We start from the raw sequence: 18,201 nt of genomic DNA, 5'->3' as shown, positions 1-18,201 counted from the left end.
CCCTATTTTTTATTCTTTATTTTGAAACAGGGTCTCATTAAGTTGCAAAGGGCCCCACTAAGTATCTGAGGCTGTCCGTGAACCGCGATCCTCCTGTCTCAGCCTCTAGAATGCTGGGATTACAAGCGGGAGCCACCACGCCCACTTACTCTGGTTTATAATCCTTGGAGCCAGTTATTAGTTGGTATTAACTGCATACAAGTACTTCAAGAAAATAATTAAGAGGAATAAATTTTAAAAATTTGAAACCCTAAAATTTAGCAAAACTCCTTTTTCTCTACCATTAGGTATTGTATGTTGACTTGGGCTAAGTGCAAAGTCTGAAAGTCTTATAATACAGAGGAGCAAATAAATCAATTTTCAAATCATAGTTTATTAGATATCACCAAATCCTCCAACTAGGCAGTTATGCCAGTTTGCATTTCTAAAAGCAATACACAAGAGCTCTTGGTTCCCCACCTGGAGGCTAGCTATGGTTTGGGTGTGGTTTGTCCTCCACCAAGATTCACGCTGAAATGTAATTGCTAATATAACAGTATTGAAAGGTGGAGAGAATCTTTGAGAGATACTTGGATCAAGGGGGCTTTGCTGTTGTGACTGGATTAATGTAGATCTCACAAGAGTGGGTTAGTTTTTGAGAGTGTGTTGTTCTGGAGTGTCTGTCCTTCTCCATCTCATTCTCTGCTGCACACACGCGTGCCTGTCCTTCCACTTTCCACCATGAGTTAAGTATCACGAAGTCCTCACCAGAAGCCAAGCAGACACTGGCTCCACGTTCTTGGAATTTCATCCTCCAGAATTGTGAGGCAAAACAAACCCCCTTCCTTTAAAAATCACCCAGTCTTGGGTATAGTTAGAGCAACAGAAAAAGGACTAAAACAGGCTCCTTTTATTCATAAATATTAACTTCTGCACCCTTCCACTCATATATGAATAACCACGAAAGTCTGGCTGGTATCAGACCACCACTAAACAAAGAGCTAACTCTGCTAACTTTGTTATTTATTTATTTATTGACTGATTGATTGATTGATTGTAGTACTGGGGGTGAAACTCAGGGGCTTTCTACCTCCAGGCTATACTCTCAGACCTATTTTATATTTTATACACTTTCTACCTCCGGGCTATACTCTCAGACCTATTTATATTTTATATTTTATTTGGAAACAGGGTCTCACTAGGTTGCTGAGAGCCTCACTAAGTTGCTGAGAGCCTCACTAAGTAGCTAAGGCTGGCTTCGCACCTGTGTGCTCCTCCTGTCTCAGCCCCCCAAGCGCGGGGATTACAAGTGTGCGCCACCACGCCTGGCTAACTTTGCTAACTTTGTAAACCAACAGTGGCAGTGTGCGTGTAACTGCATACACCCAGCAATGACCATAATTATATCTTTATAGTTCACAGAACTCCAGACAGAAATAGACTATAAAACGTTACAGAGCCAGGCATGGTGGCGCACGCTTGTAATCCCAGCATTCGGGAGGCTGAGACCTGGAGGATTGCAGTTCGCGGACAGCCTCAGCTACATAGTGAGGCCCTCTGCAACTCAGTGAGGCCCGGTTTCAAAATAAAGAATAAAAAATAGGGCAGGGGGTGTGGCTCGGAGGTCAAATGCCCCTGGGTTCCATCCCCAGACCCACACACACAAAAAAAACCTTACAAACTTTCCCTATTAGAGTGCACTTGAATAAACTGTATAGCTCTTATAAGTCCTATATTCTATGCACTGGCCTTTATCATTTGACTCGGAGCTAGTAGCAGTGGATTATGAAACAACTGAGTACCTAGTAACTCTGTTCAGGAAAGGGATAATTATTTCAGTAGAAATGATCATTGAAAATGAATGCTTCCTCTATCTTCCCCCAAGAAACTACCATTATATGAAAGGGGGAAAAAAAGCATTTTTAGCACTTCTAGATTTGATTCTATTAAAAAAAAAAAAAAAAAAAAAAAAAAAAAAAAGCTGTGCTGGGCGTGGTGGTGGCGCATGCTTGTAATCCCCGCACTTGGGAGGCTGAGACAGGAGGCTCGCACAGGTTTGAAGCCAGCCTCAGCTACTTAGTGAGGCTCTCAGTAACTTAGTGAGACCCTGTTTCCAAATAAAGCATAAAATAGGTCTGGGAGTATAGACCAGAGGTAGAAAGCCCCTGGGTCCCACCCTCAGTACCACACACACACACACACACACACACACACATGATCTCACACACAAAGCTGTGTGTGTGTTGCATCAGTATATCAGAATACATTGTGGCAATCTACTTGTCTTCTCAGAACAAAAAAGGAGAATGAGGAAGAATCTACAAACCAAGAATTAAGAAGGATTTGAATTATTTATAGTACAAGAGCGTCAGGGCTATTATTTTACAAGAAGTATTGATCAGAGTCATATTAAAGGGAGAGAGGTTTTTTTTTTTTTTCCCCCTTATATAGATTAGAGTTTGTTTTCTCTTGGAAAAAAACAACTGGTACAAACAGGTGTATTTTCTGGGGAGAATAAACTGACTTTCCCCAGAGCTGGACTGGGGATAAAGGAAGTCCCAGGACTCAGGCCCCAACAGGACGCTGTGGCGATGGGTTGTGAGGGCCACCACACTCCCGCTGGCTGACCACTCCCCTCTCTGACTGTCCCCTCTTACTGAGGAATCAGGACATCTTACTCCCTTCAGGTCAGAGAGGAGAGACCTTAATACATTCAATTACGCACAGGTGAAGGGGCCCCCGAGCATGCCAAATAGGTATTTGGTATACGACTAGGGTTCATGGCATCACAGCATAAATTATTTAGTAAAACAAGAATGTACTGATAAAAAAATTTTAATTACTTTATCCGAGTCACTAACTCCATATACAAAGCTTGCCACCATGTCCCCATGCGTGGTGAGGAATGCTACTTTCCTTAAACTTTACATTTGACTCTGTGGCCAAATATGGTGATTGTTGATGCCAGCAAGAATCTATTTTTTTATGTCTTAATAAAGTGTTTTAATTAAAAGCTAAATTGCATGCCCAAAAAGAAAATCATCCAAATGACAGTGACACTCAAAGACAGTTTACACACTACAAATACCCCAACAGTGAGTGTAAAGAGACTGCAATGCACAAGTAAGACTATCCTTCAGTACCGCGTATCTAAGATTCATGTGTGGTATGAAATCCCTGACAATGCAAAGTAATCTATACATTATTGTTGGGATTCTTCATTGTTCCTGTGGAGCTAATGTTAAAAATGACATTGAAAAAAATTGTTTTCTTGCAGTACTGGGGGTTGAACCCAGGGGCATTCTACCTCCAAGCCATACCCCCAGCCTTATTTTGTATTCTTTATTTGGAAACAGGGTCTCTCTAAGTTGCGAAGGGCCCCAGTAAGTAGCTGAGGCTGGAATCTAACCTGCAGTCCTCCTATCTCAGTCTCCCAAGTACTGGGATTACAAGTGTGTGCCACCATGCCTGGCCTGAAATGTGGTTTTAAAGATAACTTAAGCAGGAACAAGTATAAAACACTCCACGTAATATAAACACAAAGCTAAAAATTAATTATTTTATATAATACGTACTGAGCACTGCTTAGAACCTTTTGACTAACACAAAAGCAAGAAGTAGAAATAAGAGGTTTTAACTATAAGAAACAAAGGATGAGGAGGAGTTATCACTACTTGTAATTGACATGATTATCACAAACTAAGACACATACAAATTTGACTAGGTGTGGTACTGGGAATAGAACCCGGGGCATTTCACCTAAGAGCTACACCCCCAACCCTATTTTATTGATTATTTTGAAACAGAATCTCACTAAATTTCTAAGCCTGGCTTTCAACTTGTGATCCTCCTGTCTCAGCCTCCCAACACATGTGCCACCACAATCAGCAAGTATGTAAATTTTAAGTTTATATATTCAAAGACATCAAAAACTTACTAAGCAAAGAATAAACCAGAAAATAAAAATACCTTAAACAGGTTTAATAAGACTTAATATCTTTAACACACACACACACACACACACTCTACATAAAATTATCTGGGTTTCAAATCATAAATGAAAAATCACAACACTTAAAACACTAATAAGCATTTAAAATTACTACAATTTGTTAGTGATGTTAAAAATTCAATTAAGCTCAGCATAGTGGCGCACACTTGTAATCCCAGCATTTGGGAGGCTGAGACCGGAGGATTGCGGTTCGCGGACAGCCTCAGCTACTTAGTGAGACCCTCTCCAATCAGTGAGAGCCTGTTTCAAAGTAAAGAATAAAAAATAGGGCTGGAGGTGTAGTTCAGAGGTAGAATGCACCTCGGTTCCATCCCCAGTACCGCAAAAAAAATCATTAAAATCAATATTATATCATCTTTATCAGTAAAACAATAAAAATTCAAATAATAACAAGAGGTATTGCCAAGGATCTAACATCACAGTTATTATACCACACACATAAGGGCATTATCTCAAACAACCTTGCAAGTTCTGCCATTACCCCCATTACATAATAGAACATCACAAAAGCTGAAGACGAGACCAGGTGGAAGGAGAGCCCCTGTGCCCCACGGATGCAGCATTAGAATGGTATAGGCTTCTCAGCAGGCAATTTGGGCAAAACGTATTTTTAAACTTAATATACTCATACTCTGATCCAAGAAGAACATTTTCTAGAACTCTTCCTTTAAAAACAACATGAAATGTGTGAAGCATATGCCAAGACCACTGAACACAGAGGCCATTGCATTTTTTTAAAAAAATAACACTAACATGGTGGCTCACACTTGTAATCCCAGCATTTGGGAGGCTGAGACAGGAGGATCGCAGTTAGAGGACAGCCTCAGCTACTTAGTGAAGCCATTTGCAACTCAGTGAAATCCTTATTCAAAATTAAGAATAAAAAACAGGGCTGGGGGTGTAGCTTGGAAGTAGAATGCTCCTGAGTTTTATCCCCAGTACTACAAAAAAACAAAAACTAAGAAACTGAAAAACCATCTATATGATCAACAATGAGGCAGTGATTAAATAAATTATGGTACCAGTAATTAGAAAAAATACATATGACATTAAAATATTGTTGACAGCCCCCCTTAGGCAGCATATATACTAAAACTTAAATGATACAGAGTAGGGTTCTTGTGTAAAGTTCACACACAAATTTGTGAAGCATTCCATATTTTAAGAAATATTGCTGATGAAGTGTTTTATAGTATATGGAATTATTTATATTATTAGTTTAACTTGTGGTATAGTTTTAAAAAGCATAATATAATTGATATAATTACATATGTGACATGTATTTTATAGAGAATTGATCATATCATTTTAATTATGTAAAATTGAAAAAGGAAAACGCCTGGAAGGACATATACATCCTTCATATAGGACAGGATGACTATATGACTAACTAGCTAGGCAGAATACCTGATTATTACTAGAAAACAGAATTACTGATGTTATTTTATGTATTTTTAATATTGTACAAGGATATATAATTTTTTGTGTTATTTGTTTGCTGCCGCTGTATGTGCCAGGCCTCTGACATGCCAGGCAAGAGCTCTGCCGCTGAGCTACACCTCCAGCCCGCTCCTGCGTTTAAAATGTGCATTGTTAACTAACAGATAGCAACGGTTAGTTTGGATATTGGAGTTTCTCAAGGGCCCAGGTGGCTTGATTTCCAGGCTGGAGCTACTAGGAGGTGGTGAAACCCTTAAGAAGTAGGGCCTAGTGGAAGGTTCTTCAGTCACTGGGGGAGTATTCTTGAAAATAATTGTGGAACTCCAGCCTCTTCCTTTTACTGTGCTCCCTGGTTTGTGATTAAATGATTTTGCTCTACACTGTACTATTGCTATGATGGACGGCCTCATCACAGACACAAAGCAACTAGGCCATCAACTGGAACCTCCAAAACTGTGAGCCAAAAGAAACCTCTTCTTTGTAAGTTGCTTGTCTTGGGTATTTTTTTAATAGTAAAAGAAAGCTGGCCAATACACAGTATAATGCGCTCTTTTTGGTGTATAGTTCTGTGGGTTTTGACAAATGCGTAGAACCATTTAACCACCAGCACAATCAGGATCCAGAGTAGTCGATCACACCATTGTGGTCAAACTACCCATACACTCTTCACTCCCAGTAACTACTCTATTCCTACAGTTTTACCTTTTCCAATGTCCTATAAATGAAATTGTTTATCGTATACTTTTTTTGGGGGAGGGTGGTACGAGGGATGGAACCCAGGGGTATTCTACCTCTGAGCAACACCTCCCAGACCTATTTTTTATTCTTTATTTTGAAACAGGGTCTCACTGAGTTGCAAAGGGCCTCACTAAGTAGCCGAGGCTGGCTGCGAACCTGGATCCTCTTGTCTCAGCCTCCCAAATGCTGAGATTACAAGAATGTGCTACCATGCCCAGCTTTTGCCCATTTTTTTTTTTTTTGTGTGTGTGTGTGTGTGGTACTAGGGGTGGAACCCAGTGGCTTTCTACCTCCGGGCTACACTCCCAGACCTATTTTATACTTTATTTGAAACAGGGTTTCACTAAGTTGCTGAGAGCCTCACTAAGTAGCTGAGGCTGGCTTCGAACCTGTGCGATCCTCCTGTCTCAGCCTCCCAAGCACGAGGATTACAAGCTTGCGCCACCACGCCCGGGTTTTTGCCCATTTTTTAAATGTTGAGTTGTTTGGGTTTTTATTATTGTTGAGTTTGAGAGTTCTTTATATATTCTGGATAGAAGTGTTTTTTCAGATATGTGATTCACAGTACTTTCTCCCAGTTGATGGGTTGTCTTTTTGTTTTCTTAACAGGTTGTTTGCAGAGAGAAAAAATAATTCTGGTGAAGTATAATTTATCAATTTTTTAAAAGGTATCATACTTTCAGAACTCTTTGAGATCACAAAGATTCTGTCCTATGCTTTCTAACAGATTTCTACTTTATATACATGATCATTGAATTAATGTCTATGGTGAATTGTGCAGCTATGAACATAGATACACATGCATTAGTTTGGTAGTTTGGTTTCTTTTCTTTTGGGTAGATACCCAGAAGTGGTATTGATGGATCAAATGGTAGATTTGTTCCCATTCTTCTGAGGATTCTCCATACTGTTTTCCAAAGTGGTTGCACTAATTTGCAGTCCCACCAACAATGTCTTAGAGTGCCCACTTCTCCACATCCTCGCCAGCATTTGTTGTTTGTGCTTTGAATGATTGCCATTCTAGTTGGGGGTAAGGTGAAATCTCAGGGTAGTTTGAATTTGCATCTCTCTGATTGCCAGTGATGTTGAGCATTCATGAAGTGTCTCTTTAGTTTGCATGCCCATTTTGTTATTGGATGCTTTATTTTCTTAGTGTTGAGTTTCTTGAGTTCTCTGTATATTCTAGATATTAGTCCTGTCGGAGGTGTAGGTGGCAAAAATCTCCCATTCTGTTGGCTCTCAATTGAGGTTCTTGACAGTTTCCTTTGCTGAACAGAAGGTCTTCAGTTTCATGCAATCCCACGTATTGATTCGCCTTTTTTTTTTTTTTTTTTTTTTTTTGTGGTACTGGGGTTCCTGGAAGCCCTTCTACTTCCGGGATACACTCCCACGGGCTACACTCCCAGACCTATTTTTTAACCTTTTCATTTGGAAACAGGGTCTCTTAAGCCAGCGAGGCTGGCTTCGAACCAGCGCGATCCTCCTGTCTCCGCCTCCCAAGCGCAGGGATTACAAGCATGAGAAAGTGGAATTAATTTCTAATTTTCTGCATATGGTTAACCAGTTTTACCAAGACTATATGTTGAAGACGCTATCTTTTTTCCAGTGTATGTTTTTGGCCCCTTTGTCAAAAATCAATTGGCTGAAAGTGTGTGGACTTGTTTCTGGATCTTCTATTCTGCTCCATTGGTCTATGTATCTATTTTTGTGCCAGTACCATGCTGTTTTTATTACAATGGCTTTGTAGTATAGTTTAAAGTCAGGTATTGTGATTCCTCCTGTATATTTTTTGTTGCTGAGAGCTACTTTGGCTATTCTGGGCTTTTTGTGATTCCAAATATATTTAAGGATTGATTTTTCTATATCTGTGAGGAATGATCTTGGTAGTTTAATGGGCATTGTGTTGAATCTGCAGATCACTTTTGGAATGATGGCCATTTTAATGATATTTATTCTGCCAATCCATGAACATGGAAGGTCTTTCCATCTTCTAAGATCTTCTTCAATTTCTTTTTTCAATGTTTCATAATTTTCTTTGCAGAGATTTTACCTCCTTGGTTAAGTTTATTCCTAAGTATTTTTTTTGTGTGTGTGTGTGAGAGATGCTGAGTGGAAGTGTTTTCTGAATTTCTTTTTCATTTATGGTTGGTGTACAGGAAAGCTTCTGATTTTTTAAAATTGATTTTGTATCCAGATACTTTGCTGAATTTGTTGATCAATTCTATTATAGTAAGTGTTGATATTTGATAGTAGAAGTCCTCTAAATTTGTTCTTTATCCAAAAATCTTTAGTAATTATAGTTATTTTTGCCTAGACTCTTTTAGCATGTTTCTACAAAATTGCTTGATATACTTTTTTTATTTGAGTTATATTTAATTTATACATCAATTTAGGAAAAATTGACATTTTAATATTGAGTCCCACAGACCATGTAATACCATACAATGTTCATTCCTCTATTTATTCTGCTTCTCTTTTAGATTATACTGCATAAACACAGGAAACATGATCTTTCTCTTTTAAATCTGGGTTAGTTTTCCCCAGACACTCAGAGAGAAAGTGCTCAGCCCACACCTGAAGGGCAAACCAGGTCGCTGTGGAATTTTCCTTCTCATTTCAGCACCACATGTCAGAGTCTAAAATCCCACATCACAGCATGAGGGCTTTGCCCTCCTTTGCAAGCAACATTTCTCCTGGTTGCTGGAAGGATAAAAAAAAAAAAATGTAGTAGAAAGAAAATGGAATGAAAAGTAGAAGGATGTGGATGTGAGTGCTCATGAGGCCCATCTTTCCAGGGTAGGCCAGCTCTATAGCAAGCCTTCACAAGTGGGGAAGGGGAAAGGGGAAAGGGAGCCAGAGAGGAGGGGAGGAAAGGGCCTGTGAAACCCCAGAGCTGGGTGGCCAGTGCTGCCTCCAGCTCCTTTTTAAAGTGTCTGTGTTGCTAGACCCTAACCCTCTCCTCTCCCCCCTTCAAAAAATTCCCTGTACCCTCTAGCCTCCTGGGTACATGACTTTTGAAATATTGAGGAAAAGAGTTGGGTTTCACCATCGAACCAATCTGGTGCAAAAGAAAGGCAGCAACTGTGAAAGCCCAGAAGCGGAAGGGCTGGGAGATCACAGGAGATAAGCCAATGCTGAGGGTGAGCCTGAGGGGGCTTGGGATAACACAGGGTGCCAAATGCCCGAATCCCGCATTAGATGTTAATATATATTTTATATATATATATATATATATATATATATATATATATATATATATAAAATTTTTTTTTTGCACTGGGAATTAAACTCAGAGGGCTTCTACCTCTGAACTACACCACTACAACCCCAGCCCGTTTGTAACAGGGTCTCACTAAGTTTCTGAGAGCCTCACTAAGTAGCTGAGGCTGGCTTTGAACCTGCGCTCCTCCTGTCTCGGGCTCCTAAGTATTGGAATTACAAGCGTGTGCCCCCATGCCCATCTCCTTTTCATATATTCCTCCACCCTTTTCTCATTTACTCTGCCCATGTTGACTCCACTCAGTCCTTCTACAGGCAATTAAGCCATTCTGCTTCCAACTTGTGAAATAAGCAGAGTGACTGGAATAATTATCATCCTACTTTAGAGATGAGGAAATTCAAGGGATAGCGACATCCTCTACATTCAATTAAGCACATGACTTTTGGTCTTCTACTTTTGTGGCTAATTTGACCTGCAACGCCACAAAGAAATACATGTTTTGATTTTTACCTTTAAGTAAGACTTGGTCATATTAGAAAAAACTGTAGTACATGTTCAGCCAACAACCAAAATAGGCATCAATATGTGGAACAAAGAATATTTGAAGCCATACTGCAACCAAATGCTAAAAGACACATATAAGACAGATGTAACTATTACAGGTGCTCAAAGAAGGAAGGGAGGCTGGGCTGGGGCAGGCAAAGGCAACTGTGCTAAGGACTCCTGGGGGAGGGAAGCTGTGAGGCACCCCCTGCAGGGAGTGGATAGTCAGAAGAGTCCTGCTGGCAAAAAGAATCACAAATAGGACCCGGCCAGAAGAAACTGAAACCCAGAGAGGCCAAAAGATTGGGTGGGCTTGGACCAGGGCCCTCTCCAACCCATTCAAACAGAACAAACAGGACAAGAAAGAGCTTTATCATGAATAATGCCAGGTACTGAGCCAGACCTAGAGATATGAGGATGAATACACGTTCCTTCCCTCAGGGAGCAGATGGTGAGCTGGGAAAACAGAAATACTTCCTCGATACCAAATTAACATAAAACCCTGTAAAAATTATTATCTGCGGTAAAATTGTTTTGATAGAATGAGAAAGCATCAGCTTTTAAATTAAGAGTTTGGTTCAAATCCTGATTCCACCTCATAGAAGCACTGTGGCTTTAAGTAAATTCCTTGTATTATTATTATTATTATTATTATTATTATTATTATTATTATTGGTGGTGGTTGTAGTAAAAGTTTTGTCATCTATCAATATAGGAGTAATAATACCTACTTCCCAGATTGATAAGATAAAAAGGCACATGTGAAAGGGCCTGACACTGAATAAATATTAGTTTTCTCTTCTCCATGGATAGTCAGCTCCCAAAAGCATTCAATAGCAAACCAACATAGAACAGAGAAGCTGGTCTTACTGCATTTTCCCCTATCATCTTCCCACCCTTGGTCTAATGCTTTTTTTTTTTAACCTCTAATTATTTGTTTATTAGCTATCATCCCAGAACAGGCCTATTCTAAAACCAAAGAAGAAAGTAATGACACCCATCCAAGTGTTGTTTTGTTTTGTTGGTGCTGGGTACCGAACCCAGGGGTTTCTTATCTCTGAGTTGCACCCCTGTCCCTATTTTATTTCTGATTTTGAAACAGGGTTTCACTAAGTTGCTGAGGCTGTTCTTGAACCTGCAATCCTCCAGTCTCAGCCTCTCAAGTGACTACGATTACAGCCATGGGCTACCACACCCAACTCCCAATGGTTTGGGGCTTTTCTTGTTTGTTTGTTTTTGTTTTGTTTGTTTGGTTGGTTGGTACTAGGGGCTGAACCCAGGGGCATTCTACCTCTTAGCTATATATCCAGCTCTATTTTTTATTCTTTATTTTGAAACAGGGTCTTACTAAGTTATGGAGGACCTAAGTAGCTGAGGCTGGCCGTAAACCTGCAATCCTCCTGTCTCAGCCTCCCAAGTACTGAGATTACAGGCGTGCACCACCACACCCGGCTTTCCCACTGGTATTTTTAAATGATTAAAGTTTAAACATTTAAGTTCTTACTGGAAGCTTCTAGTTTCTTGCTTGGAACCTGTACCCTTAGACAAGCTATTAACCCACAGGCTTTCCCAAGGGTAGATGATAAGTAAAGTCCTGGTCTGTAAGTCAGCTTGGTGTCCTGGAACACTCAGCCCTCAGTAGTGCACTGACTGAAAGCTAATCAAACATCCTGCTAACAGCTCAATACAACCTGCAGACATCCAGGAATGTGAAGCCTTCAGTGGGAGGTCATCTCTGAGAACAGGAGGAGGAGCGCCCTCGTTAACCCCCTTCCCTGCTATTACTCTGCCACCACATGGGAAAGCCTGGAGGTCAGCCACACTCAGGCAGCTGGGATCTAGTTCTCAGTTTTTATCTTCAACATGGCAACAGGGAAAGCAGAGGTGGTGGGCCCAGGGTGAGGATACAGGGTGAGCACCTCACCCCTGCCACAGCATTAACTGTGCTGTTAGCTAAGGGCTTTGCATCAATATCATTTATCAGGTTAAGGAAACACTCTTTTATTTCTAGTTTGTTGAGTGATTTTGTTTTTGTTGCTGCTGCTATTGTGTTTAATCAGGAAGGCTGCTGAATTTTGTCAAATGCGTTTCCTGCCTCTTCTGAGAGGATCATTAGGTTTTGTCCTTCATTCTATTGACATGGTACAGAACAACTGATTTTTTGATATTAAACAAACCTTGCATTCCTGGGATAAATCCCACTTAATTATAGTGTATAATTCTTTTTGTATGTTACTGGACTTGGTATGAGAATATGTTGAGGCTTTTTGTATATATATTTATAAGACATATTGGCCTATAGTTTTCCTGTGTGTTTGTCTAGTTTGGGGATTAGGATAATACATAAGTGAGTTGGTAACTATTCCCATCTTTTCTATTTTATTTTATGGAAGAATTTGTGAGAAATTGCTATTTGTTCTTCTTTAAATATTAGATAGTGTTCGTAAATATTAGATAGTATTCGCCAGTCAAGCTATCTGGTTCTGATCTTTTCATTGTGGAAAGTTTTTATTATTATTGCAATTCAGTCTCTTGTTCTAGGTCTATTTGGATTTTCTATTTCTTTTTGAGTCAGTGTCACAGTATGTTTTCTGATGCTATGACAGAATACCACAGGCTGAAATTTTTATAAAGAAAAGAAATTTAGTTCTTAGAGTTCTGAAGGCCAGAAAGTTTAAGACAAAGGAGAAACATCTGGTGAGGGCCTTCTTGCTTTACCATCTCAGAGCAGAATGGAAAAGATAGAGCAAGACCAAGCAAGAGATCAAATGTCAAAAAAGACATGTGATCAGCCGCAGGCTGATCAAACAGCCACAAGCTCTTTTATAATTGGCATTAATCCATTCATGAGGGTTGAGCCCTCATGATCTAAACACCTCCCACTAGACCCCACCTGCCGATACTCTTGTGTTGGGAATTAAGTTTCCAATACTCACTGCATTAGTCAGCTTTTTCATCCATGACCAAGATACCTGACAAAAACAACTTGGAACATCGGATGTGGTAGTGCACACTCATAATCCCAGTACTTGGGAGGCTGAGACAGGAATATCACAGTTCGCCAACAGACTCAGCTACTTAGTAAGGCCTTCTTCAACTTAGTGAGACCTTGTTCCAAAATAAAAAAATAAAAAATAAAACAGGGCTGGGGGTATAGCTTTGAGGTAGAATGCCCCTGGGTTCCATCCCCAGTACCACAAAAAAAAAAAAAAAAAAAAAAAAGGAAAAGAAAGATTTATTCTGCTCATGGGCCTTCACAGATTCAGTCCATAGTCTGAGGGCTACAAGGCAGAAACATGGTGGCATGATGTGGCAGAAGAAAACTACTCAACCAAAAGCGACCAGGAAGCAGAGCATGAGAGGAAGGGACAGATATAATCCCCAAGGCTTTGCCTCTGCGGACCTCCTCCTCCAGCCGCACTCTAACTGCCTATAATCACCAGCCAGTAAGTCTGTTCTGTTACAAATCATCAGTAGATTTATCCACCGATAAGAGTAGAGTCCTGATCCAATTATTCACTTCTGAACATTTCTGCATCACCAACACGAGTTTTTCTGGGGGACTGGCCATATCCAAACTCTAACAACTGTTTTTGGGTAGGTATGCTTAAACCATTATACAGTCTGAGTCACAGTTCCTTCATTCAGCCGGGCATGGTGGCACATGCTTGTAATCCCTGCACTTGGGAGACTGAGACAGGAGGATTGCGCAGGTTCGAAGCCAGCCTCAGCTACTTAGTGAGGCTCTCAGCAACTTAGTGAGACCCTGTTTCCAATATAAATGGATCTGGGAGTATAGCCCGGAAGTAGAAAGTCTCTGGGTTCCACCCCCAGTACCACCAAAAAAAAAAAAATTCCTTTATTCATAAGATGGAATAAAAATGTATATCCTACCTATTTCTCAGGTTTATGAGACTGTATATGAGAAGACAGAATATTGTAAAGCACGCAGATGCCAGAGTACATCAGAAGTTCTTTTGGAGCAGAAATTACAGTAAATCCATGCATGTTTCCTGCATGGAACAAAGAATGGATCACAGTGGGCAAGAAAATACTATAGCCTGGCTCCACAGGCATCCTGGTATATTAGCCAAGAAGTACTGCTACCAGATCATCAAGAACATCCTGCATCCAGCCGGGCGTGGTGGTGCACGCTTGTAATCCCTGCGCTTGGGAGGCTGAGACAGTAGGATCGCGCAGGTTCACAGCCAGCCTCAGCTACTTAGTGAGGCTCTCAGCAACTTAGTGAGACCCTGTTTCCAAATAAAATATAAAATAGGTCTGGGAGTATAGCCCAAAGGTAGAAAGCCCCTGGGTTCCACCCCCAGTACCACCAAAAAAAAAGAAAAGAGAACATCCTGTATCCAGAAAAACGGGAGGGCCTTGATAACCGTCCATGTCAGTGTCCTCATTCCACAGGTGGCAGACTTCACTCAAGTCAGGCAGAGGGACCACTGATAAGCTCAGTAGCTGAAGCACCTGTGGAATCGCAATGTAGGCAGTGCTCTTCCCTTTGAGCTAAGGAAGGAAGTATTACAATTTCTATTTTTCAGACTTGAAGTTGAATGCTTTGTTTAGGGAAAGATGCAAATTCAGATGGTCATACCCTCAAGCTGATAAGGTACACTAGAAGAAATAAAATTTTAGGTAGAAAGAAGACGCATTGGGAAGGAAAGGAAAAATATGATTTTAAAATCCGAAATCTTCAGTTTAAAGAGGTTAGTTCTTAAAAAGCCAGTCTCATACTTTTACATCATACTGGGCTGACTCAGGAAGTTTCTGAGGCGATTAAACCTGAGAGAGCTCCACCATTTGTTTGCCTCCAGGAAGATCCCAAAAAGTTACACTTTTTTTAAAAAGCCCTATACCCAGGCAAAGGATTCCTACCTTTTGTGAACCAAAAAGCTTCAAAGAGAAGAAGCCACTGTCCCATGTGCCCTGGCCACCCCCTCTCTAGTGCGCCCTATAAGAAAGTATAGCTCTGAGTTGCTCTGGGCTGTTTGAGGGCCATTTGGGGGCAGCTTTTGCAGCTCTTGCTTCTTTCCTTCTGTGCTGCTCTGCGCTCTTTGAAATGGCCCACATTTCCCCTGACCCTGTATCTTTACTTGAGTTAAAACCTCTGCCTTTATCTCTGACCCATGGGTATTGAAATCTTTTTGCCACAGAAGTCAAGAACCCACAGAAGTTATTGTGCCGTCCCGTGACGAGGCCACTGCCCTTCCCCTCTAACACAATGGCACGCACATGCTAATACAGGCATGCATCAAAAAACGTTTTGGTCAACAACAGACTGTACACAACCTCATGCGCTGAGAAGACTGTATGATCTAGTGACCTCATGGCCATCTTAGTTTGTGTCAGTATACCCTGCACTATTCTCATTATAACAAAATAACACATTTCTGAGACCTATCTACATTTTAAGTGACATGTGATTATCACTTAATCATTTCAGCATTCAATATAGTTCAATTTCTAAATTCTGTTTCCTAATTCTAAAAAATCAGGTTTTTGCCAGGCGAGGTGGCGAATGCTTGTAATCCCCACGTTTGGGAGACAGAGACAGGAGGATCGCGCTGGTTCAAAGCCAACCTCGCTAGCTTAAGAGACCCTGTTTCCAAATAAAAATATAAAATAGTTCTGGGAGTGTAGCCCAGAGGTAGAAGGGTTCCATCCCCAGTACCACCACCAAAAAAAAAAAAAAAAGTAGGACTTCCCCTGAAAATCATCTTTACACAGTCTATCTCTACAGTGCATCATTTGAGATGTGCATAATTATTGCACCAAACACATTGGACTAAGGCATTCAAAGAGCAACCATGGAGAAATATTTAACCCAAAAAAGGCGGTTTTAATAAATGTATGAAAACTGAAGGCAAACACACTTCCTAGCTTTATCAATAAAATCTTATTTGTGTGGGGGCACAGTGGCACAAGCACGTAATACCAACTACTTTGAGAGGCTGAGACAGAAGAATAGCAAGTTCAAGGCCAGCTTGGGCAATTTAGCAAGACCCTGTCTCATAGAAAATAAACAGAAATAAAAACATCTGGGCATGTGATTCATTCGTAAAGCACCTTTGGCTTCAATCCCCAGTAACACACACACATACACACACACACACACACACACACACACACACACACACACACACACAACTATGTTCACAGATGGGTCTGAAAGCAAAGCCATCAACAGAAAAAACTACCCAGATTATTGCAGTCATCCATATGCAAAAGTCCTGAACGTGCGTGTGTGTGTGTGTGTGTGTGTGTGTGTGTGTGTGTGTGTGTGTGTTGGGGGAGGCTTAGTGAAGGGGTAAAGAAGAAAATGCTAAGGACCGGCGACTGTCTCAGTGTCTTCTTCCCCTCAGTACTTTGGGGCCTGTCCTTCCATCGCAAGGAATGCGTGCTCTACTGCTCATTCTGACTCCTGGAAGAACATTGCAATTGCTTGGTCTCCTTGGCCTGCAGAGGTTCTCCGCGGGTCCCCTGCGAGGTGCTGACCTCCGCGCAGCGCAGGATCCTCTAGTGCAACCTGCATCCCCCTCCTCTTTTTAATCAAGCCTTCAGTGGTTTTGTAATCGTCTCAACTGGAAAGCACCCACATTCACTCCTCATGTGACCCCTTTCCTCATTATCCCATTAACCACAGCCCAGCTCCCGCCCCATCCCCTGTGTCCCCGGGCGGTGTGTGCGCGTGGGGGGCATCCAGCAGCCCTGTAGCGCTCGGCTTAGGGCTCAACAGACTTGACAACCACCTGGTGGAGGCAGCTGCCTCGCAGCCTCCCGTGGCCCGCCGGCCGGTCCAGACCCCGGGCCCTGAGCGCCAGCCTGCAGCGGGCACCGGGCGCCGGGGCCGCCGCCCCTCCCTCCCCGGAAGGCGCCGCCGCCCCCCAGGGCCTGCGCCCCACCCTCCGCTAGTAAAACGCGAGGCCAAAAAGCTGCGCTTACCGACATGCGTGATCACTGTGGCCAGCCGCCGGCTGAGCTCTGGGAAGGCCATTTCTTCGTTTGACCAAAGTAGCATCTCACCGAAAAACTACTCAGTATAAAGAAAACAAAGGCGGCGGCGGCTCGGGAGCAGCATCCTCGGCGCGGGCCGCCCCGCCCGCCCGCCGGCGCTCGCCAGCCACGCCCCAGGGGCTGATTTTAAGGATGAGGTCTGGCGGCTTTCCCAGCCTGGCGCCTGGCATTTGGAGCGGGGCGGCGGCCTTCGGGGGAAGGAAGCCGTCGCCGGGTCTCTCGGCCGGGCGCGCCGGGTGGAGGTCCCTGGGTCGGGATGCAGGGGTCTCCCCCGCCCGCCCTGCGGCGGCGCCCACCCCCCACCTCCCACCTCCCACCTCCCCGCCGCCCGGCGCGCACGCGCCCCAGCACCGGGTTCCTGGCCGGCGCGCTGCGCCCCTTCCCTCGCCGGCTGGAGGGGAAAGCCTGGGGAGAGGAGATGGCGAGGAGGCTTTCCGCCAGACGCGCCCCTTCCCGGTCTCAGCCCCTCCTTCGTCTCCACCTAGTGTCTGCGGAGAAGCCCAGTTGAGAAGGGGGCTCACTGGCAGAGGTCCCACCACCCTCCAGGACCCCGAGAGGAAGGCTGGGAGAGGGAGAGGCCGTGCAGCCTGCCCGGTCCCCCAGGGGTGCGCGGAAGAGTGTTTCTCCGTCGGGGCTGGTGTCAGGCAGTTGACAGCCTCCTCTGCACAGGAGCCCAGCACGCAGGCCCTGCAGAGGCGAGGCTGGGTGCGCACGTGTGCACCCAGGTACACACATGTGGGCCTTTTCCTTTGGGCAGCAGTTCCAGTGCATCAGTGCCTATCAGATGTGTCAAGGCTCCCTTCTGAAAAGCCTTCCTGCCGGTCCTCCTCCCCTTCTGCCCCAGAAACATCTCCAGGACACTGCATGACAGGCGTCAAGACTGTGCAGCACAGCTCGCAGAAAAAGCTTAAGAGGAGGCCCATCCTAGTCAGGGTGTCTCCCAGTCCACGCTACCTCGGGGACCCTTCCACAGGGTTCGAGCCAATGCCAGAACTCTCAGCTGTTTTTCTCTTCCACAGGTAAAAATCCAAACACCAACCACCTTGGGCTCAATTTCTAGAAATAGCCAATTCTCACAGGGGGTCGAGGACATTTCAAAATGTTTCTGTAACAATTGTGAGCTGTGGTTAAGAGATGTTGGTCCACCTGTCACATGAGATTTATAGGAAGGTTCCCGCCTCCCCAGAGGTTTGGCATTTTGCATTCTGCTGGCACAAATAGACCATTTTTATAGCTTTTTGTT

The 18,201-nt window shown here is 43.0% G+C and overlaps 1 protein-coding gene across 1 annotated transcript in view; it reads right to left on the bottom strand.

Annotated features, from left to right (window-relative positions):
• Window positions 1–16,962, bottom strand: part of MCF2L2 (MCF.2 cell line derived transforming sequence-like 2) — a gene marked incomplete at both ends in the record, with an annotated part of 233,944 nt that extends 216,982 nt beyond the window's left edge. Inside the window, one exon of the mRNA XM_080696562.1 lies at window positions 16,887–16,962. Within this exon, the coding sequence (XP_080552688.1) occupies window positions 16,887–16,962 (76 nt within the window). The remainder of the gene's footprint in view (window positions 1–16,886) is intronic.
• Window positions 16,963–18,201: the final 1,239 nt, after the last annotated feature.

This window comes from Muscardinus avellanarius (assembly GCF_963383645.1).
Source record: "Muscardinus avellanarius genome assembly, chromosome: 5".
In the NCBI taxonomy this organism is placed as follows: domain Eukaryota; kingdom Metazoa; phylum Chordata; class Mammalia; order Rodentia; family Gliridae; genus Muscardinus; species Muscardinus avellanarius.
The sequence above is the reverse complement of the archived record's forward strand: the minus strand, read 5'-3'. Positions and strand labels throughout refer to the sequence as shown.